Source organism: Myxine glutinosa, chromosome 8, assembly GCF_964187855.1.
Source record: "Myxine glutinosa chromosome 8, kmMyxGlut1.1, whole genome shotgun sequence".
NCBI classification, from domain to species: Eukaryota; Metazoa; Chordata; class Myxini; order Myxiniformes; family Myxinidae; genus Myxine; species Myxine glutinosa.
In genome coordinates this window covers 138,282,588-138,307,188 of record NC_136268.1, presented here as the reverse complement: position 1 = coordinate 138,307,188, position 24,601 = coordinate 138,282,588, and the positions used below count along the sequence as shown (strand labels likewise).

The following is a 24,601-nucleotide window of genomic DNA, read 5'->3' as shown; positions in this document are numbered from 1 at the left end:
CGAAAATAATAAAAAATAATGAGTATAATTATTATTATCAATATCATGATCATTATTATTCAGGGCTGCAGGATGGCCGAGAGGTCCGAACAATCACTTCTAAGCCTGGGTTCAAATCCTAACTCAGCTATAAAGTGTCGTCCGGGAATTTCACAGGCGATTCATAAATGTGAGTGTCGTCCCTCGGAAAGATTGGCATTTCTGGTTATTTATTTCGAAATAAAAGTCTGGCATTTCACTCAGGCCGACTGGCACGGTCTTCAAGCAGCCATCAATCAACTGGACTGGTCTCCCATCTCGAATGCCTCTGACATCAATTCTTCCTGGGAATTCTTCCAAAGCAAACTGCTCCCTCTCTCATGCACAGATTTATCCCATCTCGTCTTCAGTTGTCTTACCCTTCCTCCCGTCCATGGTACACTGAATCTTGTGGTGAGGCAGTTGCCCTGAAACAACTTGCCTTTGCCTCTTGGAAGGCAAATCCAACTGAAGGCAATCTCAGTTCCTTCCACCAAGCTCGAAACAAGTGTGTGTTTACCCTCAGGAGTGCAAGGAAGCACTATCTCTCCTCACTCAGGATTGAACTCTCAAACCTGTCTCCTTCCTCCAAATCCTGGTGGCGTCTGGTCAAATCCGTTTCTGGTGTTTGTTCCCCCTCCATCCCCTCCCTTACCTCAAATGGCTACACAGTTGACACCGCACGTGACAAAGCCGAATGCCTCAACTCTGTGTTTGCCTCAAAATCTTGTGTCCCAAACCCATCTCTCTCTGTTCCCACCTTTTTCAGTCGAACGCAACTGCTCCTGGACTCTGTGTCCTTCTCTCCTGACAAGGTGGAGGAGTTTTTGTCAAACCTCGACTCTGATTCTGCAACTGGACCAGATGGCATCAGCCCACGGGTCCTAAAATCCTGCTCTGCCGCTCTATCTCACCCTCTCTCTGTTCTTTTCACCCTCTCTTTTGCTCAAGGTCATCTGCCAGCATCTTGGAAATCGGCAAACATTACCGCTTTACACAAAAAGGTGCAAAAACAGATCCTTGCAACTACAGATCAGTCAGCCTGCTTCCAATTATCAGCAAAGTCATGGAATCCATCATTGCTTCGGATATCAAATCCTTCCCCTTCTCCAATGGCTTGATCTCTGATCATCAATTTGGATTCAGACTAGGTCATTCTACTCTGGACATGTTGCTTCTGCTGTCTCAACAATGGATGGAGGTCCTCAATGCCAAACAGGAAATCAGAGCTGTCTCACTTGACATATCACATGCCTTCGATACGGTCTGGCACCCAGCTCTGCTCACCAAACTCTCCTCCTATGGTATTCATGGAAATCTCCACTCATGGCTTGCGGACTTCCACTCTGGTCGTAGGCAACGTGTGGCCCTGAATGGATTTCTCTCATCTCCCCTTCCTGTTCTGGCTGGAGTTCCCCAAGGTAATGTTCTGGGCCCTGTGCTATTTCTGGTCTTCATCAATGATCTCTCCGACTCTCTGGAAAATACTCTCTATGTCTTTGCTGATGACTCCACTATCTGCCGCTCCATTCGTCATCCCTCAGATCGGCAGTCTGCAGCCTCCTCACTCTCTGCAGACCTGGACAAAATCACAGACTGGTCAAACAAGTGGAACATGTCTTTCAATCCTGACAAATCTCACACTCTTACAATGTCTCTCCGAAAGGACCGACTGGAAAACCCTCCCATCTACTTTCTCAACAACCCTCTCCAAGAAGTTCTGTCGCTGAAGCTTTTGGGTCTCACTATCTGCCATGATCTTTCTTGGGAAAACCACATTTCCAAGCTGGCCTCCAAAGCCATTCACCGACTGGGCATCCTCCGTCGTGCGAAGTCCTTCCTTGGCACACCGGAGCTCCTCACCACATACAAGGCTTTCATCCGCAGCTCAATGGAATACTATTCCCCCCTCTGGGCTGGTGCTCCTGCCTCACACCTAGCCAGCTTCACGCTGTTGAAGCCAAAGCTTTCAGTATCATTGGAATCTTCTGCGATGAAGTCAACTCCGAGGGCCTTTCACTCACTCACCGCAGGCAGGTTGGTGGTCTTTCTGTCTTCTACCGACTCCTCTCCGGCATTGCTCCCCCAGCTCTCTCTGTGCTCTGTCCCCCCAATATTCCTTCAGGTCACGCAAGATCTGCCTGCGACCCTCTTATGGTTAAACTGCCAAAATCTAGGCTCTCTGCTCACCTTCACTCTTTCATTCCCCTTTTCTCCCACCTCTGGAACAAACTCCCCCACTCCCTTCAATCCCACTCCTTCCTCCAGGTCTTTAAAACAGCTGTTCACCACCATCTCTTATCTTCCCCCATCCAAAACCTTGATCTTTTCTACCCCCGGTAATTCATCCCAGAGTCCTTGCAGTGTTCATATGTTTTATACCTCTCCCACCTCCCCCCAAGTCCTCCCGATGTCCCTGCTCTCAAATGTTGTGTTTGTGTCCTTCTCCCTCTCTCCCCATCTTGTCTGCCGCTCCCATTGTTTTTTGTGTTTTGTGTGTCGGTTTGACTTTTTGTGTGATTAATGTTAGCTCTTTCACGAGCCTCGATCTTGCATACAAAAAAAAGAAAATAAAAGATGTTAAATAGGAATCTCATCTGCCAGCATCAGGTGGTGAACATTAAAGATCCCACGGTGTCCTTCGTGAAGAGTAGGTGAGCTATCGCCGGCATCATGAACAAATTCCTAATTCCCGCCATAACCAGCAGAGGGCATTGCATTTCACAGCCGCGCCCTTAGCCAATGATGCTACCCCGCAGCCTTGTGCTGCATAAGAAGAAAGAAGAAGAATCCCCATTCTTATAAATACTAAAGGATAAATGTGTTCATTCACGAGTAAACAGATATGGTTTGATTAGCAATCAGACACCACTAAGCATTTACTAACAACATGGACTATCCAAAGGGTGTACCCAGCATAAGGACTAGGCACCTGAAAAAGATGAAATCATCTTCACAAGTTCTTTAGGATGCAACATTCCTCATATAAAAAAGGCTCGTGTGAATCACTCTTAACAAACGTATTTTTATTTAATTGTACAAAATCAGAGTGATCGCTGACATGCCATGACACACCATCTGTAGCAGCAGGAATCACAAGGAGGGCAGTGGGCCGCATGCTTTCCCCATGGAGATGCACTGTCCGCTGGCCGGATGTTCGACGAAGACGTACAAGGGATCGTCGAGCAGGAACGCTGTACCACAAGCTGTCCCCATACACGGCAAGGCTCGACACCCTGTCTAATCGGGCATGTAGACACAACGAGGGTGTGAATATTAATGGAGTATCAAAAAAAAAAGTCTAAATAAAAGTTGTTTGGATGAAAACCAGACAATTGAACTTTGAAACAATGGAACAAACAATAGAATTTGTTTTTGAGTAATGCACCCAGGAGGTGCAGCATAATGTTGTGTTGTAATTATTCCCATACCCTTCCACCCTGGGCAACAGTCATTAATTAATTGAAGACTTCTGTTAGACCAGGGAACAATTTCCAAATTAGGCAGATTCTTTCGGAGAAATGCCATGTGATCATTAACATCCACAATGGGGTTTGTATTTCTATTAACATTGATTTTTGATTGATTTTTGTGGTTTCTACGATCTTGGAAGAGCACCTACTATTCGTACAATCGCATGTCACACCTACCAATCATACATCCACATGTTACACCTACTATTCGTACAATCGCATGTCACACCTACCAATCATACATCCACATGTTACACCTACTATTCGTACAATCGCATGTCACACCTACCAATCATACATCCACATGTTACACCTACTATTCGTACAATCGCATGTCACACCTACCAATCATACATCCACATGTTACACCTACTATTCGTACAATCGCATGTCACACCTACCAATCATACATCCACATGTTACACCTACTATTCGTACAATCGCATGTCACACCTACCAATCATACATCCACATGTTATACCTACTATTCGTACAATCGCACGTCACAGCTACCAATCATACATCCATCCACATGATACACCTACTGTTGTGGAAAACCAATCAGGTCCACACAACTTTAGTCCAACGGGTGGTTTAATTGCATTTAGATCATGACATCATCCTGTAAAGTAGGAAATACAATAAGTATACACTGTGACATCACATGGGACCATTCATAACATTCAATGCAAGCAAGCTGGTTATTCTATGCAGGCGTACCGTTAGCGAGTCTACTAGATGTAACGTGTCACAGGAGAAGTCTCGGAGCTCCGTCCGCAGCAGCGGGTCTTATAGTCACGCCCCTAGTGGTGTCAACGAGCAGCGAGCATCACCCCGGGTTCAGTACGAATACGATTTCACTACATTCTCCCCCCGTCAGAATTATACGGCAGCGCGGCTAAAGCGAGTGAGCGTCAGCACGAACAGGGTGCGGAACATCAGTCGACCCAACCGTATTGGGCCGGGCGGCGAATTTCTCTGCCAGCACGCGTCCGAAATTCCCCGGGTACGGCATCACGTATCCCTGTGTCCCCGGCGTCGGAGGCGCCAACAGGGTCGGGTGACGAAGGGGGTAACTCCAAGTCGTCGGGCCCAGGTAGTCTCGGCGAGGGGAGGGTCGGGAGAGGCCATAGTCTCATAGATGGGTTCGATCGGTTCGTCCGATTCCCTACTTAGGTCGGCGACCCCGCAAGGGGCAAGGTGACGGACGGAGACAGTAGTCTCACGGCCATCAGTCGTCATCACACGAGCATGCTCAGGGTTAGCCTGGAGAATCTGCACTTTGTCCACTAGGGGGTCGTACTTGCTCGCGCGAACCGCCCGTTTAAGGTAGGCCGGCCCGGGCCCAGCGAGCCAACTGGGCAAAGACCGTATACACCCCGAGCTCCTGGGGTGGTGGAAAAGTCGCTCGTGGGGAGTTTGGTTGGTTGCCGTACTCAGGAGAGCCCTGATCGAGTTCAACGCCGCAGGTAGCGACCAAGCCCATTTATCGAGGCCCCGGCCGAGGGTCCGGAGGTTGAGCATGACGGCCCTCCAGATAATCCCGTTGAAGCATTCGATCTGCCCATTAGCCTGGGGTCTGTACGGCGTGGTGTACCTAGAAGCAATGTTATTTTGGAGCAGATAGCCGCGCACCTCCTGAGACAAGAAGACCGCACCCCGGTCAGTATGGACATAGGCCGGGTAACCGAACATTGAGAACAAGTTCTGTAAGCATCGCATCACCGTGGCAGCAGTCATGTCCGCGCACGTATAAGCAAAGGGGAATCGCGAGTACTCATCAACGATAGTGAGCAGATAGCGAGAGCCGCTCGACACCGGCAATGGGCCCTTGAAATCCATCGCCAAGCGTTCCCACGGGCGCGTAGCCTTCACCAGAGTCCCCATGGGAGGGTTATAGAAACGCGGTTTGATTTCCGCGCAGATAGCGCAGTCGCGACAGATACGGCGGATATCATCAATCGAGTATGGGAGATTTCCACACCGCACAAAATGAGCGAAACGTGTTACGCCGGGATGGCCCGCAGTGGCATGCAGCACCCGTAGGCCCTCCAAAGAGGTGACACCCGCACATGTAGCCGGTCGTGATAAGGCATCGGCGGCCCGGTTATCCTTCCCCGGGCGATATTTGATGGTGTAACAGAAGTCGGCGAGTTCGATACGCCAGCGAGTGATTTTCTCATTCTTAATGCGCTGGGCGTGTAAGGTGTCGTACATGAACGCAACGCTTTGCTGGTCCGTGATGATTTGGAAGCTCCGCCCGAGTAAGTACGGGCGCCATCGCCGAATAGACTCGACGATCACCTACGCTTCCTTTTCAACGGACGAGTGTCTCCGCTCAGCGGTGGTAAGAGTCCGTGAAAAGAAAGCCACGGGACACCCCCCTTGGGAGAGGGTCGCCGCGATGGCCTGATCCGAGGCGTCACTTTCGAGGACGAACGAGCCGCTCTCGTCGATTGTCGCCACAGCGGCGAGAAACTTTGCACCCATTTGGAGTAATGGGCGAACAGCCCAAGGGCGCGCTTCAGGGACGCCCGATCACAGGGAGGGGCCATGTCGAGCAAAGGTCGCAGACGCTCCTTATCCGGAGCGACAGAGCCATGGGTCACGGTGTACCCCAGAAGATCTATCGTGCGTAGGGAGTATTGGCACTTATCCTCGTTCATAGTTAAGTGATACCGCTGCGCGACCTCAAGGAAGCGCTTCAGATTAGCATCATGGTGCCCTTGGTCATATCCACAAACCGTAAGATTATCGAGGTAGACGAAAACATCGGTTAAGTGCTCCCGCGCAACGAGGTCATCCATGGCCCTCTGGAAACAAGCGACCCCGTTCGTTACCCCAAAAGGCAATCGCGTAAATTGGTACAACCGCTGCCCCGACTCAAATGCGGTATAGATACGATCCGCCCTAGAGATAGGGATCTGGTGGTACGCACTACGGAGATCGAGAGTGCTATAGACCGAATACTGGGACACCTGTTGCACTAGCGCGTCCATCCCCGGAAGGGGGTAGGCATCCAGCTGTGTAAAGCGGTTAATCGTTTGGGAATAGTCGATTACCATGAGTCTGCGATGGGCCTCGCTGCGCACCACCAAGACCTGGGCGCGCCACGGCGACCTACTAGGTTCTATGATGCCGTCTTTCAAGAGCTGAGCCGTTTCGTCCGCAATGAATTGCATGTCTGCGCGAGAGTAGCGCCGTGATTTCACCATGACAGGGGTGCAGTCGGAGGTTAGATTGGGGAACAGCGAAAGCGGCTGGACGTCCATTTGCGCTAGGGCGCACACCGCAAGCGCGTCGTCCGCCCCCACAACAAGCGTGTCCTCCCACCAAACTCCATTACCAGACGTCCATGCAGCTTAAGAAAATCGTGTCCTAACAGAATATCAGCACATAATGCGGGTAAAACCATAAGGTGTACATCAGGGAAAACCCGTCCCTTTAGCACGAGTTTCAATCGGCATTCCCCCTTCGTGCTGAGTCGAAGCCCCTGGGAAGCCATGAAGATCCATCTCGTAGACCTCCAGATCCGCCATCCATGCCTGAGCACAAGTCGCTGGTCGATAAAACTATCCGTAGACCCTGTATCCACCAAGGCCCGAACACAATGGCCTTCGACCATGAGGGGAATAAGGGCTTGAGCCAGGCCAGACGAGGCTGCTGGGAGCGGGACTGAGCCCCCCGAATGGGTCGGACAAGCCTCGCGGGTGGATCCTACGCCAGCAGCAGTTTTGCGGTCGTGGCCGGAGTCTGCGTTGACAATGGGGGATCCATTAACGCCATCAGAGGGCTTTCCCAAGCATTCCGGTGTTTCGCGATTCAAAATCTGACAATTCTGACGGGAAAAGGCCTCCGTAGTACTTGAAATCGCCTTTTGACATTTTTGGCAGAAAAAGGCCTCCGTAGTATTCGAAATCGCCTTTTGACACTTTTGGCAGCAAAAGGCCTCCGTAGTATTTGAAATCGCCTTTGTCGGGGCGTGGGCCACCGTTGGCTCGTGGACGACACGAGGAGAATGTTCCGCTGGGGCTTGGCGAGGCTTCAAAGCCCCTTGCGTGGCCCGGAGTTTGGTCAAGGACACGTACTTCGTGCCCGATGGAGGATGAGACGGTGGTGGCTGTCCGGTGACGCCCGCCAAGGACGTCTGAGCGCCCAAGGGCCCGCAGAGAGGGCCCGCAGAGAGGGGCCCTGAGCGCCCAAGGGCCCGCAGAGAGGGGCCCTCCCCTTCGAAGTCGGGTAAGGCGCCGGGTTTCGGGCTCGGCTCGTGGGCTCCGCAATGAGCCCATTCAAGGTCCGCGACCGCGCGATTCAATGAGCCGCGAGCCGCGTGCCGTTTTCCTGCACACTCTCGCGTAATGTCCCTTTTGCGAGCACAAATGGCATATAGCGTCTCGTGCCGGACACACGACCCGGGCATGGCGTGGCCCCCCACAGAAAAAGCATGCGGCCCCGCGCAAGGCCTTGGGTCTGGTCGTAACGGCAGCCGTCAGGGCTGGGTCTTCCTCCGGAGCATCCCGGAGTTCCGCGAGCGGATCCGCGTCCTCGGCGGTAGCACTCTCCGGCCGGGCGTGTAGTGTCGTGCCCGCCAAGAGGCGCGTGCGATCATAGGTGTTCGATTGCATCCGCGCTTCAGTGTATACTTTCCCTTGCTCGAGTGCCGTAGCGAAGGTCAGGTCGGTCTTCTCCAAGAGCTTGAGCCTTAGTTCCTGGGAGGAGACCCCTGCAATGAAGGCATCTAAAAGAAGATCATCCTGAGCCTGCGCAGGAGTCCGTGGCTCCCTGAAGCTGTCCAGCAAGAGCTGCCGGAGCTCCTGGGCGTAGTGGTCCATCGCCTCGTTGGGTTGCTGACGTCGCGTTTGCAGCAAATATCGTGCATACACCGGGCTTTTTTCCTTTATGTACAGCCGTTTGAGCTCCGCGATGGAGAGGTCATACGTCGCGCATTGAGCGATAGAGTTGTACACCCGGTAGTCGATTTTTGAATGTAGTGTTGCTTGCTTCGCGGCAGCCGTCGGCCCGGTCTCAGGCTCATCAAAATGATTCTCCAATGTTCTGAGCCAGTGCTTCAGTTGCAAGCCACCATCCGGGGCTTGTGGGTCGGCGCAGAATACGGAAACCGTCAGCGTCTTGTTGCCAGCCATGTCGGTAGATCTTAAATGCAATTAAGTGTTGTGGAAAACCAATCAGGTTCACACAACTTTAGTCCAACGGGTGGTTTAATTGCATTTAGATCATGACATCATCCTGTAAAGTAGGAAATACAATAAGTATATGCTGTGACATCACATGGGACCATTCATAACATTCAATGCAAGCAAGCTGGTTATTCTATGCAGGCGTACCGTTAGCGAGTCTACTAGATGTAACGTGTCACAGGAGAAGTCTCGGAGCTCCGTCCACAGCAGCGGGTCTTATAGTCGCGCCCCTAGTGGTGTCAACGAGCAGCGAGCATCACCCCGGGTTCAGTACGAATACGATTTCACTACACCTACTATTCGTACAATCGCATGTCACACCTACCAATCATACATCCACATGTTACATCTACCATTCGTTCAATCGCATGTCACACCTACCAATCATACATCCACATGTTACACCTACTATTCGTACAATCGCATGTCACACCTACCAATCATACATCCACATGTTACACCTACTATTCGTACAATCGCATGTCACACCTACCAATCATACATCCACATGTTACACCTAACATTCGTTCAATCGCATGTCACACCTACCAATCATACAACCACATGTTACACCTACTATTCGTACAATCGCATGTCACACCTACCAATCATACATCCACATGTTACACCTACTATTCGTACAATCGCATGTCACACCTACCAATCATACATTCTTTGTACAATCATACAATCAATCACACATCCACATGTCACTTTCCAATCACACATCCGCACGTCACACCTCCCAATAACACATTCACATGTCACTTACCAATCACACATGCACATGTCACTTTCCAATCACACATCCGCACGTCACACCTCCCAATAACACATCCACATGTCACTTACCAATCACACATGCACATGTCACTTTCCAATCACACATCCGCACGTCACACCTCCCAATCACACATCCACATGTCACTTTCCAATCACACATCCACATGTCACTTTCCAATCACACATCCGCACGTCACACCTGCCAATCACACATCCACATGTCACTTTCCAATCACACATCCACACGTCACTTTCCAATCACACATCCACATGTCACTTTCCAATCACACATCCGCATGTCACTTTCCAATCACACATCCACATGTCACTTACCAATCACACATCCACATGTCACTTTCCAATCACACATCCACATGTCACTTTCCAATCACACATCCGCATGTCACTTACCAATCACACATCCACATGTCACTTTCCAATCGCACATCCACATGTCACTTTCCAATCACACATCCGCACGTCACACCTCCCAATCACACATCCACATGTCACTTTCCAATCACACATCCACATGTCACTTTCCAATCACACATCCACATGTCACTTTCCAATCACACATCCGCATGTCACTTACCAATCACACATGCACATGTCACTTTCCAATCACACATCCACATGTCACTTACCAATCACACATCCACATGTCACTTTCCAATCACACATCCACATGTCACTTTCCAATCACACATCCGCATGTCACTTACCAATCACACATCCACATGTCACTTTCCAATCACACATCCACATGTCACTTTCCAATCACACATCCGCATGTCACTTACCAATCACACATCCACATGTCACTTTCCAATCGCACATCCACATGTCACTTTCCAATCACACATCCGCACGTCACACCTCCCAATCACACATCCACATGTCACTTTCCAATCACACATCCACATGTCACTTTCCAATCACACATCCGCACGTCACACCTGCCAATCACACATCCACATGTCACTTTCCAATCACACATCCACACGTCACTTTCCAATCACACATCCACATGTCACTTTCCAATCACACATCCGCATGTCACTTTCCAATCACACATCCACATGTCACTTACCAATCACACATCCACATGTCACTTTCCAATCACACATCCACATGTCACTTTCCAATCACACATCCGCATGTCACTTACCAATCACACATCCACATGTCACTTTCCAATCGCACATCCACATGTCACTTTCCAATCACACATCCGCACGTCACACCTCCCAATCACACATCCACATGTCACTTTCCAATCACACATCCGCATGTCACTTACCAATCACACATGCACATGTCACTTTCCAATCACACATCCACATGTCACTTACCAATCACACATCCACATGTCACTTTCCAATCACACATCCACATGTCACTTTCCAATCACACATCCGCATGTCACTTACCAATCACACATCCACATGTCACTTTCCAATCGCACATCCACATGTCACTTTCCAATCACACATCCGCACGTCACACCTCCCAATCACACATCCACATGTCACTTTCCAATCACACATCCACATGTCACTTTCCAATCACACATCCACATGTCACTTTCCAATCACACATCCGCATGTCACTTACCAATCACACATCCACATGTCACTTACCAATCACACATCCACATGTCACTTTCCAATCACATATCCACATGTCACTTTCCAATCACACATCCACATGTCACTTTCCAATCACACATCCGCATGTCACTTTCCAATCACACATCCGCATGTCACTTTCCAATCACACATCCGCACGTCACACCTCCCAATCACACATCCACATGTCACTTTCCAATCACACATCCACATGTCACTTTCCAATCACACATCCACATGTCACTTTCCAATCACACATCCGCATGTCACTTACCAAGCACACATCCACATGTCACTTTCCAATCACACATCCACATGTCACTTACCAATCACACATCCACATGTCACTTTCCAATCACACATCCACATGTCACTTTCCAATCACACATCCACATGTCACTTTCCAATCACACATCCACATGTCACTTTCCAATCACACATCCACATGTCACTTTCCAATCACACATCCACATGTCACTTTCCAATCACACATCCACATGTCACTTACCAATCACACATCCACATGTCACTTTCCAATCACACATCCGCACGTCACACCTCCCAATCACACATCCACATGTCACCTTCCAATAACACATCCACACGTCACTTTCCAATAACACATCCACACGTCACCTCCCAATCACACATCCGCATGTCACACCTCCCAATCACACATCCGCATGTCACACCTCCCAATCACAGAGACATCAAACAACACAGAACTTGAAATCCGACAAACTTGCCTGTTGACCTCAGGGGAAGTTACTTTCCAAACCACACTGTCCTCACCACAATACCCAGGGCACTCTTCGGGAGAAATTCCCCTCCCCAAGGATCCCCAAAGATTCCAGTAAAGAGCAAGGATAAACAACCATAGGTTGGCAACCATTGCCGAAGCTCGATTGGCCTAATTGCCTCCTCCTGTGTTGAAGTTCCTTGTAAGGAAACATGTAACTCTCAACCAAAATGATACCTTGAGAGTTCAATGTTATTATCAAGAGTTTGAATGTCATGGCAGAGATTCCAAAAGAGGATGAAAGGTCATTGCATGAACAACAGAAGAAAACAGGTGGGAAACAGAGAAACGAACAAGGATTGAACAGTTTGATAAAGACTTTGTGTATATTTGTCAACAATGATTTGATGGTAATCTAATAGTGTGAAAAATTACTTTACATCGACAGGCAAGACCGAAACAAGGCAGGAAATAAAAAGATGAAACATGAATCCTGACCAGTGTTTGTTTGTGCAAATACACGGCGTTGTGTCCCATCCATGGCAGACGTCTCGATAACCCCTCGGCCTTCGTCACTCCAGTAGAGCTGCCTTCGTTTGGTGTCCAGGGCGAGCGCCCGAGGAGATACGAGACCGACAGCAGCGACGAGACCTGTCTGGTGTCCATAAATGGACAAACTCCTTATACAGGGACGCAGAAAGGCCTCCGTCCAGAACACCAAGCTGTTAGTGAAGAAAGGCAAACACATTGGTGATCTCGTTTTATTTGCTTCCCATTTGTACGCTGGATAATGTTTGGATTTACATTTTGAGGTTACCTCTTCAATTGATATCCAATGTGACACAAAGACGTTTTTCCCTACAAGAGTGGGGCTCATGGAAGAGCAAGGCTAAATAAACAGTGGGGTGTCAGAGCAGCAATTTGGCGCAACCAGCGAGAGGGTAAACAAACAGGAAATGAAAAGAGAGAGAGGGAGGAGCCACTGAAAAGGGTAAACAAACAGGAAATGAAAGGAGAGAGAGGGAGGAGCCACTGAAGAGGGTAAACAAACAGGAAACGAAAGGAGAGACGGAGGAGCCACTGAAGAGGGTAAACAAACAGGAAATGAAAAGAGAGAGAGGGAGGAGCCACTGAAAAGGGTAAACAAACAGGAAATGAAAGGAGAGAGAGGGAGGAGCCACTGAAGAGGGCAAACAAACAGGAAATGAAAGGAGAGAGAGGGAGGAGCCACTGAAGAGGGCAAACAAACAGGAAATGAAAGGAGAGAGAGGGAGGAGCCACTGAAGAGGGTAAACAAACAGGAAATGAAAGGAGAGAGAGGGAGGAGCCACTGAAGAGGGTAAACAAACAGGAAATGAAAGGAGAGAGAGGGAGGAGCCACTGAAGAGGGCAAACAAACAGGAAATGAAAGGAGAGAGAGGGAGGAACCACTGAAGAGGGTAAACAAACAGGAAATGAAAGGAGAGAGAGGGAGGAGCCACTGAAGAGGGTAAACAAACAGGAAATGAAAAGAGAGAGAGGGAGGAGCCACTGAAGAGGACAAACAAACAGGAAATGAAAGGAGAGAGAGGGAGGAGCCACTGAAGAGGGTAAACAAACAGGAAATGAAAGGACAGAGAGGGAGGAACCACTGAAGAGGGTAAACAAACAGGAATGAAAGGAGAGAGAGGGAGGAACCACTGAAGAGGGTAAATAAACAGGGAATGAAAAGAGAGAGAGGGAGGAGCCACTGAAGAGGGTAAACAAACAGCAAATGAAAGAGAGAGAGGGAGGAGCCACTGAAGAGGGTAAACAAACAGGAAATGAAAGGAGAGAGAGGGAGGAACCACTGAAGAGCATAAACAAACAGGAAATGAAAGGAGAGAGAGGGAGGAGCCACTGAAGAGGGTAAACAAACAGGAAATGAAAGGCGAGAGAAGGAGGAACCACTGAAGAGGGTAAACAAACAGGAAATGAAAGGAGAGAGAGGGTAAACAGGAAATGAAAGGAGAGAGAGGGAGGAGCCACTGAAGAGGGTAAACAAACAGGAAATGAAAGGAGAGAGAGGGAGGAGCCACTGAAGAGGGTAAACAAACAGGAAATGAAAGGAGAGAGAGGGAGGAACCACTGAAGAGGGCAAACAAACAGGAAATGAAAGGAGAGAGAGGGAGGAACCACTGAGGAGGGTAAACAAACAGGAAATGAAAGAAGAGAGAGGGAGGAGCCACTGAAGAGGGTAAACAAACAGGAAATGAAAGGACAGAGAGGGAGGAGCCACTGCAGAGGGTAAACAAACAGGAAATGAAAGGAGAGAGAGGGAGGAACCACTGAAGAGGGTAAATAAACAGGGAATGAAAAGAGAGAGAGGGAGGAGCCACTGAAGAGGGTAAACAAACAGCAAATGAAAGAGAGAGAGGGAGGAGCCACTGAAGAGGGTAAACAAACAGGAAATGAAAGGAGAGAGAGGGAGGAGCCACTGAAGAGGGTAAACAAACAGGAAATGAAAGGACAGAGAGGGAGGAGCCACTGAAGAGGGTAAACAAACAGGAAATGCAAGGAGAGAGAGGGTAAACAAACAGGAAATGAAAGGACAGAGAGGGAGGAACAACTGAGGAGGGTAAACAAACAGGAAATTAAAAGAGAGAGAGGAAGGAGCCACTGAAGATGGTAAACAAACAGGAAATGAAAAGAGAGAGAGGAAGGAGCCACTGAAGATGGTAAACAAACAGGAAATGAAAGGAGAGAGAGGGAGGAGCCACTGAAGAGGGTAAACAAACAGGAAATGAAAGGACAGAGAGGGAGGAGCCACTGAAGAGGGTAAACAAACAGGAAATGAAAGGAGAGAGAGGGAGGAGCCACTGAAGAGGGTAAACAAACAGGAAATGAAAGGACAGAGAGGGAGGAGCCACTGAAGAGGGTAAACAAACAGGAAATGAAAGGACAGAGAGGGAGGAGCCACTGAAGAGGGTAAACAAACAGGAATGAAAGGAGAGAGAGGGAGGAGCCACTGAAGAGGGTAAACAAACAGGAAATGAAAGGAGAGAGAGGGAGGAGCCACTGAAGAGGGTAAACAAACAGGAAATGAAAGGAGAGAGAGGGTAAACAAACAGGAAATGAAAGGAGAGAGAGGGAGGAGCCCTGAAGAGGGTAAACAAACAGGAAATGAAAGGAGAGAGAGGGAGGAGCCACTGAAGAGGGTAATCAAACAGGAAATGAAAGGAGAGAGGGAGGAGCCACTGAAGAGGGTAAACAAACAGGAAATGAAAGGAGAGAGAGGGAGGAACCACTGAAGAGGGTAAACAAACAGGAAATGAAAGGAGAGAGGGAGGAGCCACTGAAGAGGGTAAACAAACAGGAAATGAAAGGAGAGAGAGAGGGAGGAACCACTGAAGAGGGTAAACAAACAGGAAATGAAAGGAGAGAGAGGGAGGAACCACTGAAGAGGGTAAACAAACAGGAAATGAAAGGAGAGAAGGGAGGAACCACTGAAGAGTGTAAACAAACAGGAAATAAAAAGAGAGAGAGGGAGGAGCCACTGAAGAGGGTAAACAAACAGGAAATGAAAGGAGAGAGAGGGAGGTGCCACTGAAGAGGGTAAACAAACAGGAAATGAAAGGAGAGAGAGGGAGGAGCCACTGAAGAGGGTAAACAAACAGGAAATGAAAGGAGAGAGAGGGTAAACAAACAGGAAATGAAAGGAGAGAGAGGGAGGCGCCACTGAAGAGGGTAACCAAACAGGAAATGAAAGGAGAGAGAGGGAGGAGCCACTGAAGAGGGTAAACAAACAGGAAATGAAAGGAGAGAGAGGGAGGAACCACTGAAGAGGGTAAACAAACAGGAAATGAAAGGCGAGAGAGGGAGGAACCACTGAAGAGGGTAAACAAACAGGAAATGAAAGGCGAGAGGGAGGAACCACTGCAGAGGGTAAACAAACAGGAAATGAAAGGAGAGAGAGGGAGGAGCCACTGAAGAGGGTAAACAAACAGGAAATGAAAGGAGAGAGGGAGGAACCACTGAAGAGGGTAAACAAACAGGAAATGAAAGGAGAGAGAGGGAGGAGCCACTGAAGAGGGTAAACAAACAGGAAATGAAAGGAGAGAGAGGGTAAACAAACAGGAAATGAAAGGAGAGAGAGGGAGGAGCCACTGAAGAGGGAAAACAAACAGGAAATGAAAGGAGAGAGAGGGAGGAGCCACTGAAGAGGGCAAACAAACAGGAAATGAAAGGAGAGAGAGGGAGGAGCCACTGAAGAGGGCAAACAAACAGGAAATGAAAGGAGAGAGAGGGAGGAGCCACTGAAGAGGGCAAACAAACAGGAAATGAAAGGAGAGAGAGGGAGGAGCCACTGAAGAGGGCAAACAAACAGGAAATGAAAGGAGAGAGAGGGAGGAGCCACTGAAATCAGCAATTAAGAGAGTTGGATTCGGAAGGTTTCATGGGGGTAATAAAGATCATTGGTCAAGATGGAGGATACACGAGATAACGGTGCACTGATGGCTTGAATTCCATGAGGAAAGACCTAGATTTGGAAGTTTAACCAAGAGGGGTGTGTGGGGTTAGGGAGAAGGTACTGACATAACGAATGAATGCTGGAGCTGCTGGTGAGGGTCAGTGGAATGAGGAAGTGGAGGGATCAATGTTAGAGAATAGACAGGCGGAAACCAAGAGACCACCGACCTTCCTGCGATGTGAGAGCACCTTGTGCTTCGGCCTCCTCATGTCGTGGGGCAACTTAGCATAACAATTGTGCATTTTGTGAGGAAAGCACCAAATTTGGTACACTAGTAGACTATCATATTATGAAAAGATCTGGATATTGGGCCATTTCAGATTCAGAGATTTGATTTTTGCAAGATTTCGATTCGATTGGGATCGAAGAGAACACCTTCTTCGTCTTCTGTACAGTGAAGTTGCCCGCCCTGAATGCTCTGGCTACATCTGGGTGCTTCATTGGGAGTGCAACCATGTCCCTCAGGTGAGCAGGGACCCACCTGGCATAGTGTGTGTGGTCTAAGGCATGGAACCATGGGACCAGTTCCGTCAGGGCATCAAGGTACGTCGTGAATGAAGCCTGCCGCAGAGAACGCACGTAGACCAGTACCAGCATCTCTCGTTCCAGCACAGGTGCCCAGTACTGAAAGTTGGGAATGTCTTCTCCTCTCTGGTGACACCAGTCTTCGAACTCAGGCAGGTCTTCTGCATCATCAGCATATGTCATACAGTGGCGTTCATACGCACGGTGTTGCAGGATGTGCAGTGCCGCTGCAGTGATTTGATGAGCTCTTCTTGTGCGGGTGACGTGGACAGCTCGCAGGAAGGAGTCGGCCGTCCCTGGCGTTGCAATCTCAGCTTGCAAATCTGCAAAATCTGCAAATCTTGCAAAAATAAAATCTCTGAATCTGAGATGGCCCAATATCCAGATCTTTTCATAATATGATAGTCTACTAGTGTGCCAAATCTGGTGCTTTCCTCACAAAATGCGCAATTGTTATGCTATATTTAGCTTAGCTGCCGGACTAATGGGGCAATCCAATAATTTTGCACAGAATCCAGGAGAAACATTTGTGATGCTGGAGCACTGATCAAGATGGAGAGTGGGTGGTGGGTGGTGGGTGGTGTGTGGTGTGTGGTGTGTGGTGGGTGGTGTGTGGTGTGTGGTGTGTGGTGGGTGGTGTGTGGTGTGTTGTGTGTGGTGTGTGGTGTGTGGTGGGTGGTGGTACTGGATCCTCATGCTAAGCATATTGTTCAGATATTCACCAAAGTCAGAATGTTTTGTATTTGTCTCCAGTTGGTTGTCTGTTTTTATCCTCGTTTGGTGGTGGGTGGTGTGTGGTGGGTGGTGGGTGGTGGGTGGTGTGTGGTGTGTGGTGTGTGGTGGGTGGTGGTACTGGATCCTCATGCTAAGAATATTGTTCAGATATTCACCAAAGTCAGAATGTTTTGTATTTGTCTCCAGTTGGTTGTCTGTTTTTATCCTAGCTTGGTGGTGGGTGGTGGGTGGTGTGTGGCGGGTGGTGTGTGGTGGGTGGTGGTACTGGATCCTCATGCTAAGAATATTGTTCAGATATTCACCAAAGTCAGAATGTTTTGTATTTGTCTCCAGTTGGTTGTCTGTTTTTATCCTAGCTTGGTGGTGGGTGGTGGGTGGTGTGTGGTGTGTGGTGTGTGGCGGGTGGCGGGTGGTGTGTGGCGGGTGGTGTGTGGCGGGTGGTGGGTGGTGGGTGGTGTGTGGTGTGTGGTGTGTGGCGGGTGGTGTGTGACGGGTGGTGTGTGGCGGGTGGTGTGTGGTGTGTGGCGGGTGGTGGTACTGGATCCTCATGTCAAGCATATTGTTCAGACATTCACCAGTCAGAATGTTTTGTATTTGTCTTCAGTTGGTTGTCTGTTTTTATCCTCGTTGGGTGGCGGGTGGTGTGTGACGGGTGGTGTGTGGCGGGTGGTGTGTGGTGTGTGGCGGGTGGTGGTACTGGATCCTCATGTCAAGCATATTGTTCAGACATTCACCAGTCAGAATGTTTTGTATTTGTCTCCAGTTGGTTGTCTGTTTTTATCCTAACTTGGTGGTGGGTGGTGGGTGGTGTGTGGCGGGTGGTGTGTGGTGGTACTGGATCCTCATGCCAAGAATATTGTTCAGACATTCACCAGTCAGAATGTTTTGTATTTGTCTCCAGTTGGTTGTCTGTTTTTATCCTAGCTTGGTGGTGGGTGGTGGGTGATGGGTGGTGGGTGATGGGTGGTGGGTGGTGTGTGGCGGGTGGTGGTACTGGATCCTCATGTCAAGCATATTGTTCAGATATTCACCAAAGTCAGAATGTTTTGTATTTGTCTTCAGTTGGTTGTCTGTTTTTATCCTAGCTTGGTGGTGGGTGGTGGGTGGTGTGTGGTGTGTGGTGTGTGGTGTGTGGCGGGTGGTGTGTGGCGGGTGGTGGGTGGTGTGTGGTGTGTGGTGTGTGGTGTGTGGCGGGTGGTGGTACTGGATCCTCATGTCAAGCATATTGTTCAGACATTCACCAGTCAGAATGTTTTGTATTTGTCTCCAGTTGGTTGTCTGTTTTTATCCTCGTTGGGTGGTGTGTGGTGTGTGGTGTGTGGTGGGTGATGTGTGGTGTGTGGTGTGTGGTGGGTGGTGGTACTGGATCCTCATGCTAAGCATATTGTTCAGACATTCACCAGTCAGAATGTTTTGTATTTGTCTCCAGTTGGTTGTCTGTTTTTATCCTAGCTTGGTGGTGGGTGGTGGGTGGTGTGTGGCGGGTGGTGTGTGGTGGTACTGGATCCTCATGCCAAGAATATTGTTCAGACATTCACCAGTCAGAATGTTTTGTATTTGTCTCCAGTTGGTTGTCTGTTTTTATCCTAGCTTGGTGGTGGGTGGTGGGTGATGGGTGGTGGGTGATGGGTGGTGGGTGGTGTGTGGCGGGTGGTGGTACTGGATCCTCATGTCAAGCATATTGTTCAGACATTCACCAATGTCAGAATGTTTTGTATTTGTCTCCAGTTGGTTGTCTGTTTTTATCCTAGCTTGGTGGTGGGTGGTGGGTGATGGGTGGTGGGTGATGGGTGGTGGGTGGTGTGTGGCGGGTGGTGGTACTGGATCCTCATGTCAAGCATATTGTTCAGACATTCACCAATGTCAGAATGTTTTGTATTTGTCTCCAGTTGGTTGTCTGTTTTTATCCTCGCTTGGTAGTGGGTGGCGGGTGGTGGGTGGCGGGTGGTGGTACTGGATCCTCATGCTAAGCATATTGTTCAGACATTCACCAATGTCAGAATGTTTTGTATTTGTCTCCAGTTGGTTGTCTGTTTTTATCCTCGCTAATTGCTCTTCCATCAGCTTTTGATTTTGTGAATAATAAAGGTAAAACGGCTCGGTGAATGTCGTGATAATACGAAGCCACACCGTGTATACAATAGTCGTAATAAAAAATGGCAAACATCTCACCCAGCTTGTGGATGCACAGCAAGAGCTTGCGGGTAGCTGCCTCTTTCACAATAAAACGTGTCCCTTCGTGAGCCGTTCACACTTCCTTCAACGATGCAGGATTCCCTGTGACAGGTTGCGAGAGGAGGAAAGGATGAACTGAGCTAAGGAAATGAACTAAGGATGCTGAGCCAATCAGCAGAGGTAGCAACAAGATCTTCCCATGAAATGAAACGCAAAAAAATGAAAGGTCACAAATGAGATTTTTATTCACTCGGGTACAGTCCAGTAGAGTTTCCGGTGAATCGAGTCCAGAGCGAGGCCTTGCGGAAGGCCGCGGTCACCTCGGAATACAACACTCCTTTCCGCCCCATCCAGGCCAATTCTCTCAATGTGGTGATGGCTAGAATTCACAAAATACACCTGTGTAAGGAACAGAGCTTTCAGTGCAGTGTAACTTTCAAAATCGTTTTGGTCGTTTGGTGGCGGCGAGTCGGTAGTTAATATCCATTAAGATCGGTTAGGTCATTTCAAACATGGTTGAGTGTAGCAATTTTTGGCAAAAAAATTCACAAAATCATTTTCTTACTTGTGTAGGGAAACATAAAAACTGGAATTGTTTGGTTACATCTCTGCAGAATAACACGGCCACACAATACAAGTACCTGTAATTGAGTTTATTTTATGTATTCGCCAAATACTGATTGCTTATTAGTCCCCTACTGGTGTACACCGACCGGAGGGGACTATAGGTTTGCACTCCGTCCGTCAGTCCGTCAGTCCGTCAGTCCGTCACGCGAAGAACAGTTTTCCGGACTTTTTTTTCTAAACGCTTAATGCTAATGATTTCAAACTTGGCACATGGTTTCCTCATGATAAGTTACAGATCAAGTTCGAACTTCACGACGTTTCGATCATTTTTGACAAAGTTATGGCACTTTGAACTTTGGGAATTCTGATAATTCTGATGATCCTTAACTCAGTGCCATTTTAAGTTTTAATTTCCTTTAAAAAATATTTTCTCTGCAATAATAGGACCGATTGAGATAAAAAATTTACAGTAGGGGGGACTCGGTCTGTAGAATATTTGAATGGTAATTATGACGTCACAGGTCACTTGGTTCGGCCGCCATATTGTTTTTCGTGAAAACACGAAAACCCCTTTTTCTCTGCAACGGCTGAACAGATCGAGGCCAAACTTTGCAGGCAGAATCGCATACCCATGACGAACAAAAAAGTCAGCGAGCATGACGTCATGCATCACATGGTTTCAGAGTTATGACGTTTTTAAGCATGAACCTTTAAAACCGAGCTCCTCCCTCATTTTTGATCCAATTGAGGGGAAACTTCACAGATCTGTTCAGCATGTCAGTCTACTAAAATGTCCTTTTGGAATTTGCGATAGGGCACGTGGTTTGGCAGATATCGTTAATTAAACGAAAATATATATTTTTTAAATGGATATCTCTTGAATCGCTAGTACCTCAGACCGTGAGTTGGTAATTATATAATTCACACAGTGCAATACGTGCAGGCCGCTCCACGGAGCGACCTTGCGGGCTTATCAACGAGGCGAGGCGTGACACACGTGTCTCAGCATACCTCAGATCAAGTTTGAAAACCAGCATCAACCGTGCATAAATTTGCATATTCGATCATTTTGGACAAAGTTATGGCACTTTGAACTTTGGTAGGGGACATGTATTGCAGCGCAATACTCAGAATGCTTGTTATATTTTGGCCTCGTAATGTAAGTGACGACATAAGCCAGTAACTGCAATGTTAAATTTTACTACATATTAGGTACAAATATAGAGGCAGAAACTCGGAAATATAATACTGGGAAGTGATGAATCACAAAAAGAAAGAACAATTTGCTCTTGCTGGAGCAAAAATTAACAATCTGAACTATGAAAGCAAAGGCATTGTGTGTTTGTTGTGACGCACTAACCATTCCTTCCAAAGGATCGAAGGTGATTCCCGAGACGTGGCCATAAGGAGCTTGTGCCGTTACATTCCGATATCCCGAACCATCAAAACGCACTCTCCGAATGTCCAAACCATTGGCAAACAATAGCAGGGGCACATTTTCTGCAGTGGAGAACCGGGATTTAATGACGTTACATCAGCAGCATACATCACATTCACTTTATAACGTCTTTGGACTCTCAAGTAATTTAAAGGGTATGGTGGGGTCAAGATTTACCTGTGACGAAAAATTTGGATAAGATTTCTTACTTCCCAATATATATATATATATATATATTAGGGTGTTCCACAAAAATGAAAGTAGGAAATTTTATTGTCTCAACCCGTCGTTATGTTCCACTCAAAGAAAAAACATTCCACGACAAGTTTAAAAAAAAATAGGGTTTGTTTAGGGGTGCCCCAACGCCCTCAAACTTTCAACCCCCCATAAAACGAGAATTCTCATTTTCTCTCGAGGGAAAATGATGTATCGGAAGGAATTGAAGTTGAAGAAGAGTACTTAGACATTTACTGCATTGCACCGGGTAAAAACAGCGCTACTGGGAAAATGGGAATTCCCATTTTGTAGGAGGTGAAAATTCGGTGTTGTTGGGGCACCTTTTAATAAAGTTCAATTGTCACAAAACTTTACATGGATAATTTTTAACCAAAAAGGAACACAACCAAGAGGTGAGACAATAGTAATTCAGAAATGTATTTTCTGCCCCCCCCCCCCCTATCAGTTGGCCAACCATATATATATATATATATATACTAGCAGAAGTACCCGGCATTGCCGGGCGGGGGAGGGGAGGGGAGGGGGGAGGGGGAGAGATGGGGGAGGGGGGAGGGGGAGGGATGGGAGGGGGAGAGGAGTGGGAGGGTGGGGGGGAGGAGTGGGAGGGTGGGGGGGAGGAGGGGGAGGTGGAGGAGGAGGGGGGAGGGCGAGGGGTGTGGGGGAGGTGGAGGGGGAGGGGGGAGGGCGAGGGGTGTGGGGGAGGTGGAGGGGGAGGGGGGAGGGCGAGGGGGAGGTGGAGGGGGAGGGGGGAGGGCGAGGGGTGTGGGGGAGGTGGAGGGGGAGGGGGGAGAGCGAGGGGGAGGGGGAGGGGGAGGGCGAGGGGGAGGGGGGAGGGGGGGAAGGGGTAGGACAGAAAGGAAGGGGTAGGGGGAAAGGGAGGGGAGGGGGAGGGGGATGGGGAAGGGGAAGGGGTAGGGCAGAAAGGAAGGGGTAGGGGGGAAAGGGGGGGCATGGGGGAAAGGGAGGGGAAGGGGAGGGGAGGGGGAGGGGAGGGGAAAGGGGAGGGGGGAAGGGGAGAGGGTAGGGTGGAGGGGGAAGGGAGGGGAAGGGTAGGGGGAGGGGGAGGGCGGAAAGGGAGGGTGAGGGAGAGGAGGAGGGAAGGGGAGGGGAGGGATATAGATGGTTCCTGGCAATTGATCACATCCAGAAATGATGTAATCCACACAATTTATGTACTTTACATAACGTTAATAGGAATACATGGCCGTGTAGATGGGAATTCAGTTTGTTTGAAATAAATCACAAATATCAGATGAAAGTGAAGAAAAACCTATGTGGTGTGAATGGCAATGTTCCTCGCTGAAATGTGAAAAAACTGAATTACGTGCGAACGCATAACTGTGAGATTATGGCGGCAAAGTTGGAACATCACGTGATCCTAGCAGAAGTACCCGGCATTGCCGGGTGGGGGAGGGGAGACCCGTACATTCCCAACCCGGACAAATCGCCCTCTCGACTCAAGCTCGTATTCGATTCGTATTCGAAATCGAAAGGGGAAAGGGGAAATCCTTCGTATTCGAATTCGTAAACACGAAATATGAATTAAAATTTAATTCATATCGCACAAAATCGACACAAAACACGGTCTCATAAACGTGAAAAACCGTAATCGCTTTTCACCCTGAATTACGTGCAAACGTGTGACGGGATGGAACATCACGTGATCGCTCTGAGCGAATCAGCGAGCTCTGGCACCGGCTGAGATTAGCGGGTACTTCGCTGAAATGCGCTGACGTAAATATGAATAAAAAATATGGATCTCGTCAAATATGGTCTCAGCCATGTTCATCCCAGGCTCAATGGCCATGTCTATGCCAAATATCAAGCACGTGAGCCTCTCCGTTTCGGAGTCTATCGGTAACATTACACACACACACACACACACACACACAAACTGTTTTATATATACGAGGGCATGCCCGTACTATATCTATATCTAAAATTATATCCCCCCCCCTCTATTTACATGAAATGGTTTGGTCCAAAGCGAACGGCTTGCGAGTACGGTGACAATCCCCCCCCCCCCCTCTATTTACATGAAATGGTTTGGTCCATTCGCAAAGCCAAAGCGAACGGCAGTTACGAATCGCAGTTACGATGAATCGCAAAGTAGTTTTAATTAGTTTTAAAACATAGTTTAACGCCAACATAGTTTGCCAACGTGAAATAAATGAATACGCTCTCAAATGTGCCGTCCGAGGCAGAGTGTGTTCGCCACGTTCGGCACACGCGATAGCTCGCTGCTCTCTGATTGGTTGAATCGTTTTTTGGACATAGCTCGGTAAGTAATTGTCCGATTAATATGAAACCTTGAAAAGGCACATCCTCGGGTCCCCAGCAATATACCTGGCAAGTTTAAAGTATATCGGACCGGTAGTTGTCGAGAAACAGCGGTCGCATACACACACACAGAGATTACTGGAATTATAGATAGACTAGGGCATGCCCGTACTATATATATATCTAAAATTATATCCCCCCCCCTCTATTTACATGAAATGGTTTGGTCCATGAAATGTTTTGGTTCATTCGCAACGCCAAAGCGAACGGCGAACGCTTTACATGAAATGGTTTGGTTCATGAAATGTTTTGG

The 24,601-nt window shown here is 48.4% G+C and overlaps 1 protein-coding gene across 1 annotated transcript in view; it reads right to left on the bottom strand.

Annotated features, from left to right (window-relative positions):
- Positions 1 to 24,601, bottom strand: part of LOC137432939 (pro-epidermal growth factor) — a 129,822-nt gene that overhangs the window by 11,729 nt on the left and 93,492 nt on the right. Inside the window, exons 6-10 of the mRNA XM_078783750.1 lie at positions 21,694 to 21,833; positions 20,017 to 20,165; positions 19,764 to 19,868; positions 12,341 to 12,564; positions 3,094 to 3,258 (exon numbers count right to left, since the gene is read on the bottom strand). Of these exons, the coding sequence (XP_078639876.1) occupies positions 3,094 to 3,258; positions 12,341 to 12,564; positions 19,764 to 19,868; positions 20,017 to 20,165; positions 21,694 to 21,833 (783 nt within the window). The remainder of the gene's footprint in view (positions 1 to 3,093; positions 3,259 to 12,340; positions 12,565 to 19,763; positions 19,869 to 20,016; positions 20,166 to 21,693; positions 21,834 to 24,601) is intronic.